At 43.9% G+C, this 22,116-nt stretch overlaps 1 protein-coding gene and 1 long non-coding RNA gene across 7 annotated transcripts in view; one reads left to right on the top strand and one right to left on the bottom strand.

Moving 5' to 3' along the window:
• The window catches only part of TBC1D1 (TBC1 domain family member 1), a 215,689-nt gene that overhangs the window by 110,146 nt on the left and 83,427 nt on the right, over window positions 1–22,116 (top strand). For 5 of the 6 annotated variants that reach the window (XM_044913007.1, XM_044913008.1, XM_044913005.1 and 2 more), the window contains 5 exons: window positions 604–695; window positions 7,414–7,524; window positions 14,227–14,355; window positions 15,979–16,065; window positions 19,226–19,506. In XM_044913007.1, the coding sequence (XP_044768942.1) occupies window positions 604–695; window positions 7,414–7,524; window positions 14,227–14,355; window positions 15,979–16,065; window positions 19,226–19,506 (700 nt within the window). Of the gene's footprint in view, window positions 1–603; window positions 696–7,413; window positions 7,525–14,226; window positions 14,356–15,978; window positions 16,066–19,225; window positions 19,507–21,335; window positions 21,498–22,116 lie in introns of all 6 variants that reach the window. The other variant, XM_044913006.1, reaches the window with a different exon arrangement.
• LOC110590741 lies at window positions 9,634–21,349 on the bottom strand. The gene is made up of 4 exons (XR_002480970.1): window positions 21,121–21,349; window positions 19,198–19,204; window positions 15,909–15,915; window positions 9,634–9,646 (listed from the first exon to the last, which is right to left on the bottom strand). It is a non-coding gene; the product is annotated as an uncharacterized LOC110590741 (long non-coding RNA).

Genomic DNA, 22,116 nt, shown 5'->3' with positions numbered 1-22,116 from the left:
GGTAATTAGATGGGCTTAAGACTATTAATGCAAGTGGTGATAAAAGGAAGGTTGTTAGCCACATGAATCAGTTTTATGCGGAGGAGCCTACTGTGGAAGAGAAAAATGTTTCAAATGGAGCAGTAGTTGTTTTTCCTTGAGTTGTCAATTTTATATATAAATACTCATGAGAATATTTTCTGAGGACAGTGTTCCGATTGTATGAGGTGTTCTAACATGGAATGATGGAGAAAGAAAAATTCGGAACTGTGCAGACCTGAGGTGGGGTCCAGCATGGTGGTCTTTGGAGTTCACATCAGTTTTCTGGGTCTCGGTTTCCTTAACTGCAAAATGGGGATAACTGGAGCGTCTTCATTGACTGTTCTCAGTATTAAATGAGGCAGGCCTAATGTTTATAAGACTGTGCCTGGCGAATGAGGGCTTGACTAAAACATGTTAGTTGTCATCATTGCCATCATGAACCATATTTTACTGAGTAGAATGTCCGGAAAACTTCGGAAGCCTGGAGTAGGTGGGTAAGGACATAAAAAGCACGAATACGGAAGTTTTACTCTGCCTTGTAACTTCTCCATAGTGTTTTCATGTCTCTTTTTTTCTTAATAGGAATGAATTCTTCCAAAACCAAACTAGAACTCCAGAAGCACCTGACGACATTAACTAATCAGGAGCAAGCAACTATTTTTGAAGAGGTTCAGGTAAAGTACGAGTTTCTAACTGCTAGACTGAAAGCAGAGCTAAGCAGCTTACCTGTGAGATGGTACGTATGAAAAATAGCAAACCAGAGCTGCCACAGCTCAGAGGAAGTGGCCCCGAGTTCCTCTTGGTTTAGGCTTAGCAGCCCTGGGCAGGGGCCAGGTCAGACGGCAGACTTCCACCAAGTCTTGGATTTCACGGTGAATGCGACTAACCCAGAAAAGTCCTGCCTTAAAAAATGTTTTGGAATGAGCGAAAGGAATTGCAGAGTGAAAAGAGCCCTCAGCCCAGGAGACGGAAGACGTGGACTTTGGTCCCCGAGCACTCCTCTGCTCCACGGGAAGCTTCTGCCCAGCCCCTTCCTGCTTGGGGTCCCAGCCCCAAAGTGTGGCAGTGGGCAGAGACAGCATTTCGTACGTGAACTTGGTCATTGGTGGTTCCTGCCTTCTTCCTCAGTGTTTGAAAGGGATGGAGATGATGTTAGCTACTTAGAACCGTATATCAAACCTAAATATAAAAACAAAATACAAAACCAAAGCCAGGCTCGTCGGTGTTCTGGAAACTCGCTCTTGTCCTTGCATGTAGATGCCGCGGAGCTCAGGGAGACCACGCTGTGTGTGCTGGAATGCCTGTACTGTGTTCCTTAGGAATCTTTAACGAGCTCATCACAGATTTCATGTCTGCTTCAGCTGAGGGGCACTTTCTCATGTTTCCTGGTGCTTTTGTAGGGAGGAAAGCACATCAGAACAAAGAGTAAATATCTTTTTTTGCGGGGAGGAGAGCGGCAGGGGTCCTGCAGAGGAGTCTGTTACGCAAATCAAGAGGGCTGGCAGCTCTGGATGGGGAGTTCTATCCTCCTCCTCAGTGGGTGCAGGACTGTACACGCAGGCCCGTGATCTGTTTTCTGGCAGGAGTGACACATGTTCGGAGAAGAAAAGCATGGGGAGGTTTTTCAATTTCATAAGTAGCTTAGAATGTAATTCTCACAATTTCCAGTTGCCTTTACATTTTCTTGTTTTCTTCTGAATCGACTTGAGACAGGCTACTTGGTTTTTTCTTGAAGGGTCTTTAGAGTTCTGAGGACACAGTACTCAGAAAAACTTAGTGTGATTTGTACTTGGAATTCATAAATGGATGGACGGTTTGCTTCTGACTGTTAATGCATTTACCGTGGAGGCTGGGGCCTTTTTCCATGATGCCGGTCCACTTGCTAGTCGAGTGTTATCAAGCCACTTTGGGGAACATCTTTGCGGCAAGCCTAGGAGATGCACATGCCTCCCCTAATGTGCATTTTATTTAGACAGCACTGTGTAGCCATCCCAAAACAGTGCGATGACTCAGCATAGGTAATAAAGTGTTCTTCAGCAATGAGAAATTCCTGATGGATGTGATTCTGAGACTCTCTTTGATGTAAATTTTTAGATATCCAGTGCATTATGGAAAAGAGACTTTAGAGACAAGTGATGGCACAACACAGGTTTTTGTTTTTTTTTTTAAATGCATGCAGTTAATATCTTGGGACCCCTATGTGTTGTTCTAGAAGGCTCTGTACCTCGTTGGCTTAAAGACCAAAGGAAAGGGACACTGGGTGTGAAAAGCCAGCTCTTTGTCCTCCATCATCATAAGTGCGGCTCTTCCTTAAATGATAAAATTTGACATGGATCTCTTCTAATGGCTTGAGGGTTTCATTGAATTATTTTCAATGACCATTCTTGGTTCTTAGAAAACATTTTATAAACCAAGTTTCTTTCTAGGTAGCAGCACCTGCTAATGTGTTTGAAAATCATACCTTTTAAAAAGATCATAAAGAAAAAGGTGGCTTTGCAGTGTCAGGAGCCCTTTTGTAAACAGAAAGGTTAAGACGTTCCTTTGTACAGTTTTCCTGGGGGGGTAGTTTATTTCTGAAGAACTCTCCAAGAGCATATCTTCATAAGACAAATGTAATTACGATTGAAATTAATGGTACATGATTACTTAGTTAAAGCATACATAATCAGGGTTTTTGTAAATAAACGCTTAATGCAGAGAAAGAAGGGCAGACCACACAGGACATGAAGAGCAGAAATCTGTAATGGCCGTGTACGTGTCACTGGAGGTTGTTGCTGCCGCGTGCGGGCTGACTTTGAGCATGCTGAGAGAACTTGGTGCCAGATGAGCCTGGGGGCCTGTTAACCCTTTTGTCAGGGGACTCATGACACTTCAGAGCCACTGTTTAATTGATGACCTTATGAAACGCATAATCTTCAAGCATATCTCACTGTGCAACTGTGCAGCAGCCCATGGGGTCTGGTCGTCGGTCCTGTTTGGTGCTTTCCAGCCCAAGTAGGGGTAGTAAGAGAAATGCCTCAAAAGTCCAGCTCTCTTCTTCAGAATGAGAGTATTTCAGTGAATGGCTGAATTAATACTGAATGGATAAATCAAGTCGATTCTTACTCAGTGGGGGTCAGTAATGATTAAAGAAGATGATTTTTCACAAGTTGTAAAGATTAATAGAGGAGCTGTTTTTCCCTCCACTTTTTGAAGAATATTAGCTGGATTTTCCATGGCTTTAAAATTAATTGCTATAAGATTTGATTATAACGTTATAAAAAGATGTTAGAATTCTAGTAGTGTCCAAGTGAGCATTGCCATTTTAAGTAGTATCCTCCAAAGACTGCAGATTCTCAGCATTCTGGTATTCATCAGTCAGTGCTGGAAATTCAGTTTCCAGTCACTCTTACGTCTAATTCGTAGGCCTTCTCCTAGAAATAAGTCAAGAAGCATGTGGCAGAATTGGCTTTGTTACCTTTAACAGGCAATCAGTTGTTTTGCATTTGTTTAAATGAAGTAACAGGAGAAAAGCACACAAATTAGTGGTGTGTGTGTTTCAGTGAATTTTTATAAGATGAATGCTCCTGTGTAGCCAGCCAGCATGAAGATTAAGAAATAGAGCATTTCCAGCTCCTCAGAATCCCTGCCCACTACCCCCCACCTCGGTATTGCCCCCGGGGACACACCGTCCTAACTTCTGACTCTGTAGATTGATTTTTTTTTTAAAGATTTTATTTATTTATTTGACAGAGAGAGACACAGCGAGAGAGGGAACACAAGCAGGGGGAGTGGGAGAGGGAGAAGCAGACTTCCCGCCGAGCAGGGAGCCCGATACAGGGCTTGATCCCAGGACCCTGGGATCACGACCTGAGCCGAAGGCAGACGCTTAACCACTGAGCCACCCAGGCGCCCCTGACACTGCAGATTGATTTTTTATAAGAAAGTTAATTTTTTTTTTTTTAAGATTTTATTTATCTGACAGCACAAGTAGGCAGAGTGGCAGGCAGAGGCAGAGGGAGAAGCAGGCTCTCTGCTGAGCAGGGAGCTGGACATGGGGCTCCATCCCAGGACCCCGGGACCATGACCTGAGCCGAAGGCAGCCGCTTAACCTACTGAGCCACCCAGGCGCCCCTATAAGCAAGTTAATTTTTAACTGCAAAGTGATGCTATCCAACTGGATTCCCCATCATTTTCCTCAGACTTGTCTCTCTGACTAATGAGTGTTTGTAAAATTAAATCACCTGTAGAAAGGAATGAGTTGCCACTGTGGAGGGTGGTGGGTGTCGACACCTTGCTAATCATTTGAACTCAATAGAAGAGTAGCCCCTAGTCACATTTCGGTTATTTTAAGGAAGGAAGGATTTATTTTTTGACCTTGTAGGATATCATGGACGTGGATTTCTGACCTTATTGACTTTCCTCTGTGATGTTTCACGACCTCCGTGATGCATTTCCTCCTTTGCTTCAGTTTCTGATGACTGTGATAGTACATGGTGCTCATTTGTCTCATTTTCTGTCCATCTGGACAACTTTCTTGCATATTTTGAGGAAAAAATGTCTCCTCTTATTACTGCATTTTTAACCTTTTTTGAGACTTTGAAATAAGCAATTGCACAGTTTCTCCAAGAAAAATACACATTTTGTTGTGAGAACAGCCCCAAATATTTAATTAAAGTTATGGAAGAAAGAATGGTTCCAACTCTTAGGTGTCTGTTCAGAGACATCCCCTAATTTCCTGTCTGTTCCTCTTTCCTAGACTTAAAAAAAAATAGACTTTATTATTTTTTTTTACAGCAGTTTTAGTTTTATAGAAAAAGTGGCTAGAAAATACAGAGTCCCCATATAACCTCTCACACCCCAGCCTTACCCTTGGGCCACTTTTCCCTATTATTAACGTCTTAGTGTGGTACATTTGTTACTATTGGTTAGCCCATATTGATACATTATTAATAACTGAAGTCCATAGTTGACATTAGGGTTAACTTTTAGTGTTGTACATTCTGTGGGTTCTAACAAATGTATAATGACATCTATCTACCATTATAGGATCAAAGAGAATTGTTTTTGCACTACCCTAAAAATCCTCTATGCTCCATCAGTTTATTTCTCCCCCCCCCCCCCAACCCCCGGCCCCCCCCGATTTCACCGTCTCCCTTGTTTTTCCTTTTCCAGAATGTCATACAGTTGGAATCATACAGCATGCAGTGGATTGGCTTTCACTTAACAACATGCATTTACAGTTCCTCTGTGTCTTTTCATGGCCCGATAGTTCATTTTAGTGCTGAATAATATTCCATTTTTTTAAAGATTTTATTTATTCATTTGAGAGAGAGAGTGCGAGCAGGGGGAGGAGCAGAGGCAGAGGGAGAAGCAGACCCTCCTGCTGAGCAGGGAGCCTGATGTGAGACTCCATCCCAGGACCCCAGGATCATGACCTGAGCCCAAGGCAGATAGATGCTTAACCAGCTGAGCCACCCAGGTGCCCTTTATATTCCATTTTATGGATGTGTCACAATTTGTTTATTCACTGTTGAAGGACATCTGGGTTGCTCGTAAGTTTTGGCAGTTATAAATGAAGCTGCTATAAACATTTGTGTGTTGGTTTTAGTATGGTCACAAATTTTCAACTCATTTGGGTAAATATGAAGCAGTGTGATTGGCTGGATCGAGTGCTAAGGGCATGGTTGGTTTGGTAAGAAGCTGTCAAACTGGCCCCCACAGCTGCTGTGTCATCGTGCAGTCCCATCAGCAGTGAATGAGGGTTCCTCGTGCCTCCTGGGCGTGTAGACTCACCGTGTATCCATCACCTCCTTGGGCTACTCAGTATAAAGTTGGGATTGTGGTATATGACTATCCTTTTCCTTTCTTGAAGATCTGAAGGGAACTTTCTTTGGAAAAATGCACTTGTTACATAAAACATGTAAAACTTCATAACATCAGGGTTCATGGCTTGGAATCGAGATTGAGAGCATCTGCTCTAAGATATTCAATCCTTGAATCTGAAATTTAAAGAATAGCAAGTCATCAGTGAAAACAACCCCTTCTAATGATTTACTGTCTTTTCCTTCAGTTTTAGGAACAACTTATATTTTAAATGATCTTTTTTTTAAAGAGGAGGAATACCAGAAGGTCTGGGTTAGTGTTACCTTTGCTTCTAAAACCCGTGACACGAAGGGTAAAATTATTGCTTCTAGGTTAGCTCAGAGAGGAGGTTGCCAAGAGTGGTATTGATCCAGACTAGATGGTTGTATAGTTGATTCATTTATTACAGTCTTTGTTTTGAAGAGCAGGCTAGAAGTTTGGATTGGGGGGGGTGGTGAGCAGGAAAATGGATAATCATCATTATGAAAAACACACATTTTCAGGGTGCCTGGATGGCTCAGTTGGGTAAGTGTCTGCCTTTGGCTCAGGTCATGATCCCAGGGCCCCAGGGCTCCCATGACGCCCGCCACTTGGCGGGCTCCCTGCTCAGCACAGAGTCTGCTTCTCCTCCTCCCTCTGCTTCTCCTCCTTCCTCTGCTCCTCCCCCTGCTCGCTCGCTCTCACTCTCAAACTCTTCAAAACCCATATTTTCAAGGTTTATAGGCTAGAAGCTTTGTGTGTCTTCAGAATAACTTTTTTCTTCATTTTCAGAGAAAATAATAAAATTACATTAATTACATGGTCTTCTAAAAATGAACACTGATGTTTCAGATCCAAAGAATTGGGGAGTTTCTTTTGTGCACAATCTTTCTTTGAACAGATGAAGCTAAGATTACATGACTCGCCTTTGGTCATGTAATCTTGTTGTGGCAGCACCCAGAACCTATGTATCCTGATTTCTAGTTCAGTGTGCTTTGCCACTACTTATCTGAAAAATAAAAGATGTAGGGAGAATTTCCTTAAAGAAAGGAGAAAAAAAAAAGTGAGTCAGTGCCATGAAATATTGCGTGCAAGTTTAGGCCTTGCAGGGCTTGCAGAAAGTGCTTCATGCTGAACAGCACTTTGGATGGGTGGGACCATGACCCTCGATCCAGTTGCTGTTTTCCTTTCCAGTTCCCTAGCCATAAAAGTTTATAAACATGTGGCCATTATGGCTCTTGACCTCTGGATATGTTTACACAGATTTTATTCTTTTCTTGTTTTCAAGACAGCTTATTTATTAAATATTTTGTTTGTGCTTCTATCTGATTTGAAATATTTATTTTAGGTATAAGGACATCAGAGGTCAAAAGCTGAATCTGGCCCCCTGGCTCCATTGTCCGGTAATGGTGTCCATGTCTAGCTAGGATCATTGGTGCCCCCTAGTGAGATGATTGGGTAAAAGCAGCCATTATAATGGGTGGATGTTAGCGTTTTCAAAGGCATGGTTTAGCAGTTTTGTTGACAATTAAAAATAAATGTAATATATTCTTTTTTTTTTTTATAAAGAAATCGAGACCAAGAAGTGAACAGCGAGAGAATGAATTGATTATTTCTTTCCTGAGATGTTTATATGAAGAGAAACAAAAAGGTCACATCCATATTGGGGAGATAAAGCAGGTATGGCATTTTTTCCCCTCTTTTAATTTTACCAGGATGCTGTGTAAAGCAGAAACTTGAGGATTTTCTCAAGTTCTGAAACTCTTTTTCTCCCTGTGTTTTATTTTTACTTGTTGCACATGTAGGGGAAATTTGGAAATATTTAGACTGCTTGGAGGCGATGAGAGAAGTTGCGTCTGCCTCACGGGGCGGGTGGAGCAGGCGTTCCCAACAAGAGGGCGGGTGTAGAGCTTCAAGAAGGAATTGGAGAGTAGATACTGCCACAGCAAGCTACTTGACCTGCAGGGAGCCCGTCTCTGTCACCTCCCCTCTCTCCCCGGGACAATGGGAATGACCTTGCATCGCTGCCTTCAGAATTCTGTAAGGTGCCCGGAGGTTCTCTGGAATGTCAGTACTATGTGAATGTAAGGTAGCTGTACTGACAGGTCAGGTGCCGTGCTGGGGAGCCTGGCGCATGGGCATCCACGTACCAGACTGGCATTGACTCTGTTTCACGTGCTGGAGGTCCCAAATCGGCTTGCCTTCCTCTTCTGGGCACAAGCATTGTTCAGCTTTTCTGTCTCAGGGTGCTGTGTCCGAAGCTGGGGCTCCGAGTCTGCGATTCCATACACGTGGTGTCACGGATCACGTTCTTATGTCCCTTAGACTCTGTGTAAGTCAATTCATGATAACCAGTAGAGCTTCAGGTGTGCATTTTGTATTTAAGTTCCTTGTAAGTCAGAAAATCTAGAGAAATATCACTGAAAGATGTTCAGAAAATCCTTAATTTTCCAAAAGTATATGGTCTTTTTATTTTTTTTAAGATTTTATTTATTTTTTATTATTTAAGATTGAGCATGAGTGGTGGGGAGGGCAGAGGGAGAGGGAGAAGCAGGCTCCCTGCTGAGCAGGGAGCCCAACATGGGGCTCGATCCTAGGACCGTGGGATCATGACCTGAGCAGAAGGCAGATGTTTAACTGACTGAGCCACCCACGCGCTGCAGTCTTTTTTTTTTTTTTTTTGGAGAGAGAGAGAGAGAGAGATTGGGAAGGTGAGAAGGAGCAGAGGGAGAGAGAGAATCTTAAGCAGGCTCCACGCCCAACGCAGAGCCTGACATGGGGCTCGATCTCACAACTGTGAGATCATAACCTGAGCCGAAACCAAGAGTTGGGCGCTTAACCGACCGAGCCACCAGGCACCCCAGTATATTGCCTTTTTATAAAATGCCTAACTGATCTGTTCTACAGGGGCTTTAATGCTCAGTGGCGCACCCTCTCCCTATAAACACCTCTGCTTTTCTGGTCACCTAACGGTGATGTGGTTTTACTCTCCCCAGATTCCTACCTTCCAGTTGGCTCTGGCAGTCAGGTCCCTTTCCTGAGCTCACAGAGCTCACATACAGTGCCCAACATTGTTTTTCATCCCCTTGGCCAACCTTAGCATCTCTTAGCAGGGACCCTAACGCCAGTGCACCGTATGTGTGTCTGGCCTCTGCCAGCCCCCATCCCTCCCTTCCCAGGACAGCGTGGGAGTTCTGTGCTCCTCCAGCTCACTCGGGTGGGCCACCCAGCCTATGCTGACAGTGAATTCTTTGCTGCTTTTCAACCTATTTTCTTGTTTCCATCCCCCCCCTTTTTTTTCCCTCTTGTGCCATTAATAGGTTTTCCCTGTTGTAATTTTCTTCCCTAACTTGTTCCAACAGGAAATTGATAATTTGAAATGATTTATAACTGCTGGAGGGGAATGAAGCATTTATGGTGGATGGAAAGTTTTGACCTAAGGACAAACTGATATTTAAGGAACAGAAGTATCTTTATGATTTGGGCATAGTTTAGTCCAGTGGAGAAATATATTTAATTTTTTTTTCCATTTGAAAACATGAGAGAATTTAATGTCACAGCTTCCAAGCCTCACAAAGCAGAGCTGTCAGTGCTTTCTCTCAAGGTTTCTAAACATTTTGTTCCCCAGCAGGCTCACGTCCGTGCCTGTAAAGAAGTTGCTCTGATCTCCAGTTGTGGTTGGGTCTTCCCCAGGCTGGACACCCACTCGGGCTCTGAGGATCAGGCTTTTCAGTGCTGCTGCTGTTTTTAGATGGATCAGATGAAGCTTTGAGATTCACCAGTAGATTCCTGCTCTCATTTTCTGCTACCAAATAGTTTACATGGATCTCATTATGCTCTTGTTGCACCTAAAAATTCCCATAGCCTTTGGACAGTGTTATGACTTGACCTAGAGAGGAGTTAGAACCATGGCTTTGGCAGTGAACTTCTCTGGCCCCCGGCCCTCATGTGGACAGAGGACGCTGAGCACAGACCCAGGGCTGCTTCTACTTCTCAGAGCCAGTGGTGATGCTGTATGTGCTTTTCAAAGACTAAAATGGTAGCGTTGGATAGCTGTCAGAGGAACCATTTTTATAAAATAGAACAACTGAAGGACGTTTTGTTCTTGTGGAAAAGGAAGAATCGCTTTAGGCAAAGACCTGTAAAGTAATAAAGTTAGAAAGTGTCACATTTTAGTAAGTGGACATACTGTTTCTACTTGTCTGGACAGAGCTGGTGTGAAAAATTAAGAATATTCAATCAACTGCCACTTACTGAATGTTTGCCACGTACAGAGTTTGAATTTTTTGCATGAGTGATTCCAGTTTTTCTACAACTTTTTTGAGGCAGGTGGTATAATACCATTGTTCGAGATGGAGATGTGGGGAAGAGGTCAAGCAGCATGTTAGGGAATGACAGCTGATGTGTCGCAGGTCCAAGGGTACTATATTAATCATTATGCTTTTTAGGAACATACCTAACAAAATTTAATGTTATATAACTACTCACTGATTTGCCTGGGTCCATTTTCCAGTAGAGGAGGTTTTCTGACATTTTATTTTGAAAAATTTCAAACATGTAGGAAAGTTGGAAGAAACCGTGAGCATTCATATACCCACCATCCAGATTATACCATTTGTCGCATTTTGCAATATTTGCTTTCCCATATGTCCATCCAGTTCTTATTTCACCTTTTTTTGGATGACTTGTAAAGTAAATTTCTGATACCAGCACTCTTTATTCCCATACACTTCAGCGTGCATATAATTAGCTGTAGCTCAGTATTTGTTCACAGTTGTCTTTGGAGATTTACATCCTGTAAGCTGCACAGATCTTGAGTGCACTACTCGTTGAGTTTTGAGGACTTCATACATTTAGGTGGCCCAAGCCCCCATCAAGATAGAGAGCATCCTCTTTCACGCCGGAATGTACCCCCGTACCTCTTTGCTGGTCCTCACTACCCCTCCCCCAGGCAGCCACGGTTTTGATTATTTATACCATAGGTTGATTTGCCTGTTCTAGAAGTTTTGCAGATGGAATCAGAGAGTCTTTACTCCTTCAGTTCTGGCTTCTTTCACTTTGTGCTACTCATCCATGTTGTTGCGTGTCATCAGTCGTTTGTTCCTTTTTATTCCCGTGGGCCAGCCCCAATTTTCTCCATCATCCTTCTGGTGGACACCTTGGCTACTTGCAGGTGCTCGTTGTTAGGAATAAGGCTGCTCGTGGGCACGCCACGGCGCCACAGGATGGTGGGTTCTGACCTGAGAACGTCGGTGTAGCCGCAGAATTTAAAACTTGGCTCCACACTTCTGTGCAGAGTTCACCCTTCTGTCCTGGGCTGGGCAGTGTGGCAACTCGGTGCAAGTTGCTCTAGCACCCCAAATTGGAAGAACCAGCATCCTCTTCAAAGGAGAAACTTCTAGATGCTTATTTTAAAATGAACAAGGAATATATTTTCTAAACATGAATTATTTTCAAAGCATATTAGAATTGTGGTGATAGACCTGGAAAAGCATCATGTTAGGTGGGAGAGGAGAGTGGACGAAGCGTTGAACTCCGTGTACAGACATTCTTATGGCCTGGTTTCAGAAAAGGAAAAGTGCAGTTTTTCTTGTATGTACTTTCTGCTGTGTGCTACTGGTCTTGTAGCCAGTGTTTTCTTTATCTATCAAAACAATCCATTCAAAATGCTTCTACTTCATGGAAACTTGTGTGGAGTTTGAAAGCAAGCGCACGACTTCTTAACTTTGTGGAAGAACTGGCGGCGAGTCAAGGGCAGGCCCCCAAGGGCCCTGTGTGGATCCTTTCCTTTGCTCTGGAGTCTGTGGCCCTGATATTTGGTAAATGATTGCACAAGACCAATGGCAGTGAGTAAGGCACCTGCCCGTGCTGCATGATGTTTAGCAGGCACTTAGTTAGTATCTGTTGCAGGAGTCTGTTGCTTTGGGTACGTGTTTCCCCAGGGCCTACCTGGTGATCATTGCTCATTCGCTCCTTCAGCAAGCAAGTGGGAAGTGTCCAGAGCATGCTCCGTATACTCTACGAAAACACAAAGATAAATGATGGTCTCCCTCCAAAGAATTTCTAAGCTAGTTGTCATTCTCTTAATGCACATTCTAATTCTCACAGAAGTAAAACTCTGATGACTGCATGAAGCCAAAGGTAGCTCTTATCAGAACCCTTTATTTCTCTTTTATGCCTTGAAAAATGTATGACATTCATTGATGAACTAGCATTTCATCATTTCAAAGAAGACCTATATCTTTGACCAGCAAATAGCTAAATAATAAAAAATGCATGATCACATAGGAATCCGGGGAAGACAAATTAAGAGACCATCTGTAGCCATCAAATTGGCAGAAATGGAGAAATCTGACCATGCCATGTAGAGGTGAACTCTCATGTACTGATACTGTGACTGTTAATTAGTACCATTTAGGGGAAAAAAATCTGACCGTATCTGGTACCTGTGAAGACGCGCAGACCTAGTGACCCAGCAAGGACATTTCTAATTATTTACCTTGCGAAAACTTTTACATCTGTGCTAAGGAGCTATGTTCGGGAGAGATTAGCTCAGTCTCCTTTGTAAAAGCATGAAGGAATACATGTTTAAGCATAGGAACGTGAACAAATTACGTTGTTATACAGTGAGCAACTGCACTCTAATTAAAGTGAGTGAATCCAAGAACATTTGTCAACACAGATAAATCTGAAAAACTACATTGAAAGACAAAAGGTAGTTATGGGAGGGTATGTACAGGATGATCTGTTCATTTAAAGTTTCAACTACATGTAAACCATTACGTATGTTTTATGGATACATACATGTGTATGAAGGTACATGGTACGAGTTGACGAACACCAACTTCAGGAGCGGGGTTATTTGTGCAGCTGGGAAATGGAGAGTGGTTCCAGGAGGCATCACAGAGGTCTGTAATGTTTTCCATAAAACATGGGAAACAGTAGCTAAGAGTCAATGATCGTGACTCATAGCTGACATCTACTGAGCGTCAGGTATGTTCTTGGTGCTTTAATGTGCATTAGTTCATCTGAAGCTCATAAGTGCTCTGTGGGGAAAGTTCCCTGTGTGTCCTCAGTCTGCAGGTGGAGGAACGGAGGGGCAGCAGGTAAAGATCTGTCCAAGGCCACAGAGCTAGGGAGACACAGAGAAGCATCTCATCTGGGCCCGGGCTCTGGAGCCCGCGATCCTCACTGCTCTCAACACGTGCATGTTCACTTGGCCAGAGCTGAGTCGGGGGGGCGGGGGTGGGGGTGCAGATGCATGTGTTATATTGGTCTGTGTGCTTTTCTGTATGCTTGAAGTATGTAACAACAAAGAATGGTCTGAGTTTAGAGTATTGGAGTATGTGCTTGTTTGTGTTTTTAATTTAGAGAGTTTTTATAGTTCTTTTTTTTTTTTTTTTTTTACCATACCTCTTTGTTAATAAGTAGGATTAAACCTCATTTTCTGGTTGGCATCCAAACACCATTGTGTTGGCAACTTCATGTTGTGACCAGTGAGGGGGGCAAGCATGGTTGCAGAGGGAAGGGGTGACAGAACCTGTAGGTGGGGGAGAGGAAGAAGTGGAGAAGACAGCTCCACAGAAGGTGATGAAGGGATTAATTTAAAGTTATGGAGGGGCGCCTGGGTGGCTCAGATGGTTGGGCGTCTGCCTTCGGCTCAGGTCGTGATCCCAGGGTCCTGGGATCGAGCCCCACATCGGGCTCCTGGCTCGGTGGGGAGTCTGCTTCTCCCTCTCCCTCTGCCTCTCCCACTGCTCATGCTTTCTCTCTCTCTCTCTGTATCTCTGTGTCTCAAATGAATAAATAAAATCTTAAAAAAGAAAATAAAATTTAAAGTTATGGAGTGGATTCTATTTGTTTCAGCCTCTGAAATTCCCCCAAAGGTAAGTTGTTCTTTACTTGGAAGAGCTAACACTGTCCACCTCGGTACCAGCAGCTTTCCTCAAACTTCACGTGGTTTTACCTGTTTCATCTCACAACACAGCGTTAGGATTAGATCGTGAGGTGGGTCTGAGTTGACAGAGGAAGGAACTAAGTCGAGGAGAGAGGAAGTAGCTTGTCCAAGGCCAGTTAGTGAGGGACACATCTCTGATCCCGACCGTAGAGCCCGAGCTCATCAGCTTTGTTAACAGAGTGGTTTCCAAGCACATTTCCTCGTTTTGTTTGGAGCGGTTGGAGCAGTGCTTTGAGGCAGACTGTTTCCTGGACTTGCAGCCTTGCCTTCGAGGAGCAGATGAGATGAGGTCAGGGGATCAGAATAACGTCCTGGGGTCAAAAAGATGCATCCTAGAGATTGATCATTCCTTTAAGAAGGAAAAAAGGAAGGGAGCAAGGAAGCTGTAAGTGACTGACTTAACTTTTCATTGTTTCACTTTTTAGACCTCACAGATTGCAGCAGAGAATATTGGAAGTGAGTTACCACCGAGTGCCACTCGATTTAGACTAGATATGCTGAAAAATAAAGCCAAGAGATCTTTAACAGAGTCTTTAGAAAGTATTTTATCCCGGGTAAGTAGCATAATTTCTCCTAATCTAAGTTAAAATCACTTTTTAAGAGAACATAAGATTCAATTCTTTGCCTTTTTTTAAAAAAAATTATTTTTAAGTAATCTCTATGCTCAAGGTGCCTGGGTGGCTCAGTCATTAAGCGTCTGCCTTCGGCTCAGGTCATGATCCCAGGGTCCTGGGATCGAGCCCCACACTGGGCTCTCTGCTCAGCGGGAAGCCTGCTTCTCCCTCTCCCGCTCCCCCTGCTTGTGTTCCCGCTCTCGCTGTCTCTGTCAAAACAAAACAAAACAAAACGAAAAATCTTTAATCTCTACACTCAGTGTGGGGCTCACACTCACAAACCTGAGATCAAGAGTTGCATGCTCTTCCAACTGAGCCAGGAGCCCTCATTTCTTTGCTTTTGTGCCATCAGTGTTTGTTATAAAGTACAGAAGGGTAAAAACCTTTTTAATGTCTTCTCAGTCTTAGAGCAGTGTTACCTACACTTCAGTTTTTAACTTGGTTTAGGTTAAAAGAAATTCTCTTACATAGCATGGTATTTTTGTTTCCTAAAAGGATGTTATTCGCTGGCCAGTCTCTGTGAAGAGCACAGATTAGATGTAATAAAGTGTGGGACCCATCCTCCCTAAGTGCCACGAGGCACAGCTTAAAAAACCATTTACTGTCAGCCGCGGCTGGTACATGTCTAGAACTCTCTGTAGCGGGTCAGTAAACTGTGGCTCTTGGGTCACATGCCACACACCTCCTGTTTTTGTAAATAAAGTTTTGGAGACACAGTGGTATCCACTCATTTACCTATACTCTTAATTTGCTTTTGTGCAGAGTCCTGAGTAGTTGCCACAGACAATATGGCCCCCAGAGCCCAAGAGATTTAGTATCTGGCCCTGTACGGACAGGTTTGCGCACTGCACTCTGCAGGAAGCACAGAGGAAACCTAGACACCAGTCTGGGAGTTCCCTAAGAAATTACATGCTGTGTGCTCCCCACCCCAGCAGGTGTACCTGACCTTTGATGGCACTCGTGAGAGATCAGAGTTTGATTTTCTTTCAAAGTTTCACATCTTTCTGGAGCTTGAAATGTCTTACAGAGTTTTTTTGTTTATTTGTTTTTATTGTTTTTTTTTTTAATTTCATGATACACTCCATCTGAACCATGCTTAATTTTGTTCTGGTTAAATTTTATTTTCTTTGAAGGTGTTTCTCAGAATTTTGCAACATCCTTAGAGATAATTAAAAACAGTCCATTTACAAAACCAGGTGGCCACCTCTGAGAGCTCCTGAGTGGATAGAGTGTTGTCTGGGCGTCCCATAGCTGGCGGGGTGTGACAGCTTGGGACTTGGGAGAGAGGTGTTGAGTGTGCTTGCTTTTCTTCATAGACAGATTGTCTCTTCTTCCTGCCCGTCATCCCTGCCAAATGATTCATACACAAGGTGTTCAGGAACATTTAGGTTGCTGTGCTATTAAAAAAAAAAAATGTTGATTATCTTAATGCACATATGTGCTCAGCAGCTTTATCTCAGTAGATCATTTTTCCTGAGGTGGTTTAAATAGACCAAGCTGCTTCTATCTGATGCCTTTGCACAAGCCTAAGGGATTCTAATTTGATTGCTTTTCTTTATGTAGGGTAGTAAAGCCAGAGGCCTCCAGGAACACTCCTCCAGTCTGGATCTGGACAGCTCCATGTCTAGCACTTTAAGTAACACGAGCAAAGTAAGCACATCTCCCTTTCTGTGACACCCTGAAGAAATCAGCAAATGGGTCATGCTCATCTGCTACCTGCAGAGCCTACGAAAGGATCCCAGGAAGCCCCCTATCTTTCATCATGAAAAGTTTGGTGCCTGAGACTTCTGGGTGCAGGAGGAGGGCTGGTCTTGCAATTCTGTAACTTAAAAGTTTCACATAACAAAGCAGATGGCCATTACATAAGCAAAGAAGCAAGATGACACTTTTAGATCACTGAGAGGTAATTTATCACAAAGCAACCAGTGGACTTCTTGCCCAATATTAAAAATAATTGAAATTGGGAAAACTTCAAAAGTGGGTTTGTGAATTCCGTGAAGTTTACAGCTTGAATACTTTTACCCTTTGGCCGGCTCTACGATTGTAATTAAATATATTACTGTTCTTATAAATTAGACAACTAAGCTTCGCCCCTTGGGTGTGTCCCCAAGCACAGCTTCGTGATAATGAGCAAGCCAGCGGTTCTCTTTGGTAACAAACCTGTGTCCGTGTCCTTGTTTTAGTTTCTTGCTTTCTAGACATTTAGGCAGCTTCAGCTCTTTTTAACCACCAGAAAGTGAACTTGGGGTTTTCGTTAGGCAGGCCAGCTTTCCTTCTGCCACCAGAGCTCCTTCAGACTCCCGAGCGACGGAAGCTCTGTGGAGCCAGCCCCTGACCACACAGCTCTCAAGTTCTGAGTTTGCTCCCGGGCACGTGGCTTTCAGAGCTTTTAGACCATAGCCAACAGTAAGAAACTCATTTAACGTTGTGAAACGATTCACAAACACGTACGTACACGCTCGCATCCAGAATTAAGATCGCATAAAACAGTATTTACTGTAAACAATCTGTGACATGTACTGTTCTCTTTGGATCTTTTTTATTTTAAAAATGTTCATGGCCAACAAATTGATACTACCACCTGCCATCTACCGCTTGAGAAACACTGACTCGGGAGGGTGCTGCTCAAGTTCTCAGGTGTACCTTTAATGCGGTTCGGGCAGAAATACAGATACTGGTTCAGTAGGCCTGGGGTGGGGCCTGAAATGCCGCATCTCTGACAAGCTCCAAGGTGGTGTTGATGCTCCTGGTTTGCGGACTCTCTCTCGGGAGCAAGGCCCTAGACACCAGTCCTCAGAATATGATTTTCTGAGTTAAAATCTGGTGGGACGGAGCATCATCTGACCTCCATCAACTACATACCGGTTCTACACCACAGTTTACTTCACATTGGGAAACAGTTTATGGTGTATCTGCAATATACAGATGAATGGGACAGAGCCCTCAGGAACTTAACTGGGAGGTGACAGATACTCAAATAACACCAGCATCAGAGTATGGAAGGAGCCCTGAGAGTTAGACTAAGAGATGGTGGTAACTTCGCCATCCCGAGAGCAAGGGGAAGGGAAGTTATTTTGGACCAGTGGAACCAGAGAAAGCGTGGGAATGGGGGAAGTGGTGCCTTTGAATTAAATTTTAAAGGATAGGCATTGCGCCTGGGGAAGTGGACAGGGAAGAGGCTTCTCAGACCACTGCAAATAAAGATACTGTGAAGAGGCTCATGTCACTCAAGTGACTTTTCCAGGAAGTCTTATCGCTTGTTTATATTCTTCTCCAAAGCACAGATCTAAAATATATATGAAGCTTGAATTTCTAGGGTAATCTTAAGAGAAATACAACTTTCAGAAGCCACCTGCTTGTATTGTGTGTGGGGGTATCTTTATGTGTACTTCTTTACATCTTTTTTTAACCTGAGATTGAGAAACTTGTAAAAATAAGCTATTTTATGTAACTGGATCTCTACCAGTAAATTGATCATCTACTTGTTGAGGAACATCCGAGTAGCCCTTTTAGGTGTAAGATTAAGCTAAGGATTAGCTCCTTCATGTAATTTGGAGGGAAGTTAATAAGAGTTGAGATGAACAGGTTTGCATAATGGAGAATGTTTGCTCTGATGTGTCATCTTAGACAAAATTTTAAATCCTTAAAAGGATCTTTGGAACTACAGAGTCTCGAAGAATGAAAAATTTCAGCTATGTTTAAAGGTAATTAATATTTTGTAGTATGTTGGGAATTAAGTTTTTCCTATCTAATTCCTACAAAATTAAATGTATATCTCTCCCCTCAATAAACATATTTTTAAAAATTAAAATCCTTAATATATCATCTGAAAGGCACGCAACCGTATATCAAATGAAGAGATAGAATTTAGATTCTTCAGTCTATCATTAGATGCATTCATTTCATTTTACTCTTTCTATGTTTATCTCTTCTAGCAGTTTCAGCAGGGGCAAACTGATATGCCCCCCCCTTATTTTATGTTCTTTGATAGGAGAAGAATATATTAGCCACCAACCATGTCCTGGGTGCACTGCAAAGCATAGGATTGCCTGAGTAGTAGTTCATGTCTTTGAAAAAGCATGTATCTCGAAAGACTATGGTATTAAAGTATTGTCATGATATCTCAACAAATGTTGGGGTTACCTACTTAGTAGCTTCATTGAGTACCTGATACAGTAACTTATATTTGTATAACATTTTACAGTGCACTTTCACTTGGATTACCTTGCCTAATTCTTGAAACCCACTGAGAAATTTTCTCTCTACCCTTTTACAGATGAGAAAATTGGGGTACAGAAAGAAGTTAAATAATTGGCCTTGAGTTCTGGCATAAGTGCCTAAAGAGAGATTCTTCATATTCGAAGAATAATACAGGATATAGTTTTTAACCTCAGGATCACCAAGTTAAATTTCAACATTAGATCAAAATCAGAGAGCCTTAACAATGTGGGTAGAACATGTATGAACACACTTGGCAGAGATAAAGAATGTCTTGGTTTGTGTAAACAGTGCAGACAAGTTCTACGAGTTAAAAGCACAGTAGAGTCTTTTACAGGGAGAAGGGGCTATTGACGGCTTCGCTTACAACAGCTACGTCCTTCCCCTTGGATTTGGGCAGGTTTCCCCATCTGTCCAGCAGCCTAGCGTTTGGTCTCTGATAAGCAGGGCCTTATTGGGCCTTCGTTCCCTTACATTCTCGGTGGCCTCTAGATGGCATTATAACCAGATGGGCTCCTGTGTCAAAATGTTTTCCTGCCCCTGGGAGGAGATTGCCTGTGATACGCCTGACCTGCTGTCCGTCTGCCGTCAGGAGCCGTCCGTGTGTGAGAAAGAGGCCCTGCCCGCCTCCGAGAGCTCCTTCAGGCTCCTTGGCTCCTCAGATGACCTGTCCAGTGACCCAGAGAGCCAGCCCGCAGAAGAGCCTGCCCCACTGTCACCCCAGCAGAGCTTCCGAAGGCGCGCCAACACCCTGAGTCATTTCCCCGTGGAGTGCCCGGAGCCTCCGGAACCGGCTCAGGGGTCTCCGGGGGCCTCCCAAAGGAAACTTATGAGGTACCACTCAGTGAGCACAGAGACGCCTCATGACCGGAAGTAAGATTTGTTTAAAAATGTGAATTTGTTGTGTAACTAGCTGGGGCGTATCTGTCGTTAACCCAGAATGTGCAGCCCATCTGTGCTTACTGGGTGACAGAGACTTGAGTCAGGTTCTGCTGTGGGCTTAAAAGCTAACACTTGAAGGTGTGTTCTGTTCCTCCCGCGGCAACTCTGTAGATGTAAGAGGCTTGCTGCTTGTTCGAGTAGCAAGTACGAGTCTCAGGAGGAAGCAGCTGAGACGGAGCAGAAATGGCCGTCGAAGTGGGTAGTAGTCACTGCTCACGCAGGGTGCGAGGCAGGGCTCCTGGAACCTAGCTGCCGGCTTTGGGGACAGGTGGCAGGGGGGTGAGCTGGGGAGTCCTCGTTTGCAAACCCGGGATCCTTCTCTGGTGGCACGGAGATGCGGCGTCCGTCCCAGGCGGGGCACGAGCGGCGACGTTGCCGCGTCTGCTGCCTCTGCGGCCCGGGGTCCGGGGCTGGCTCGGTCCTGACCCGGTTGTGACCTGGGCACACCTGCTTAGCTTCTGTGTGTAACCAAACTGGAATGGATGTCCTTCCGTGTGCGTATTCTAGAGTCTGCTAACCGGATCTGCTCACTTTGAATAACTGGGCTCGAATGAGCGGTTGGAATTTCCTGGTTCTAGAGATGGGTAAGCAGCAGCGGAGTGGAAGGTCTCCGGGCCCCTTCCGGGGTCCCTTGGCAATTAATTTGACCCTAAGCAGTCACAGAGTTATCCTTAAAAATAACTTGAAAAATCTTTTAAAACCCCTCACCTATAAACGTGAATAAATGTGTAGAGTTGCTGCCCTCCTGGGACTGACGTGCGTCGGGCGTGGGGGTCACGCACGGATCAGGCACAGTCTGTACGGAGGTGTTTGACAGGTTTTGAGTGAAGAAATGAAACTATTTGAAAGGTGTAGCAGAGCCTCTCCGCTTTGTTTCCTGTCAGCCATTGAAAAGGATTATGGCTTTCAAAAATTCGGCTGTGTAACTATGATCCCAAAGCAGGACGCACACCAGAAGCTAGTATTTAATATATGACATCTTAGAGACAACAGTTCAAGGGTTTATGGGGCTCTTGCTGGTTTATGGCTTCTCTCTCCCCTCTCTGCCATGTCCCCAGACCTCTGTTTCTGGTGTTTTCAGTGATTGTGGATGCATTCCTGTCTAGAGATGCCCTGTTCTCTTGCTAGGCCTGCAGTTTCACACAAGCAGACGTGGTAGGAAAGGGGTACCCCTGACAGTACGTTTCCCCTCTCGCCAAGGATGCAGCTTCCTGATGGATCTTGCTGGACAGGGGAGGGCAGGGGAGGGTGGAGAGATGCCCGCCTCCCTCCCTCCGTAGCATACCTGTTTTGCTTTCTGCTCCCTTATGAACCTCTTTCCTCATTTATGCACAAGAAGTGAGACCTTGAATTCCAGGCAGGTTATTGTTCATTTTAAAGAGACGTGTATTTTAAAAACTATGGAGTTTGTTTTGCTTTCCTTTTTTGCATTTAAGTAAAAAACAAAAAAAAATTGCTGCCAGTTTCTGAAAAGGGAAGGGAGGAAAAAGCACTATTGGGTTCGTACATGTGTGAGAAATGATCAAGAATGACTTTTCACAGTACTCTTTTTTTTTTTTTTTTTAACTGAAAACTACCTTTGTCAAAGAGACAGTGGATACAGAAGAGAAGTGAAGAGCAGTCCTCTGACTGTGACAGCTGGTGTTTAAATAAGCGGACGGCGGCAGCCTAGCCTGTTCCCTCCGCGCCCCCCTTCGGCTCCCCCCTGGGCTCCCCCCCTTCCCGCTAATCGCCCTGCCTTCTCTCTAATTGCTGTTTAGTGTGAATCATCCACCTGTGGGCGAGTCTAAAAGTTGCTCAGGTCAGTCTTCAGCTCCTGCTCTTCCACCTCGTCTTAACCCCTCCGCCTCCTCGCCAAATTTTTTTAAGTACCTAAAGCATAGCTCAAGTGGAGAACAAAGTGGGAATGCTGTGCCGAAGAGGTGAGCACACTCACGCGGCAAGTTCAGTGTCGTTTGTCTTCCCGGGAAGTTTGCACAGAGAGGTTGTGCTGCATGGCGGGAGAGAACCCAGGGCCACCGCTTGTGTGTGTGTGTGTGTTCTTGTCTGGTTTTGATTGTATTATTTTCAGTCTATCATCTGAACTGACTTAATTCACTATTGATCAATTACTGTTGCTGTTGCCAGGTCTTCATGTCAAGCCATTTCTTACATACTTATTTTCCAATATCTCTGCCCAGGATATACACACACGCGCGCGCATACACACACACACACACACACACACACGCAGTTTAACAAGAACTGTGTTTGATCATATACACTGTGGTTTGTGCCAAATCAGAAATGTCCTCATGAATTTAGGAAAATTATTTTTTTCCAGTTTGAAAGGAAAAGTCATTTTGGAAGATGGACTGACTTTTTTGTTATGTTTTTATTTTATTCTGGTGAGAATGCTTAACGTGAGCTCTACACCCTTAACACGTTGTTAAAGCGCACAGCACAGTATTGCTAACTACGGGCACTGGGTTGTACAGTGGGTGTCTAGAGCTTGTTATGTTGCGTAACTGAATGGACTGATGTGTTTGAATTAATTCATTG

Source organism: Neomonachus schauinslandi, chromosome 2 (assembly GCF_002201575.2).
Source record: "Neomonachus schauinslandi chromosome 2, ASM220157v2, whole genome shotgun sequence".
In the NCBI taxonomy this organism is placed as follows: Eukaryota; Metazoa; Chordata; class Mammalia; order Carnivora; family Phocidae; genus Neomonachus; species Neomonachus schauinslandi.
This window is presented reverse-complemented; position numbering and strand designations above follow the sequence as displayed.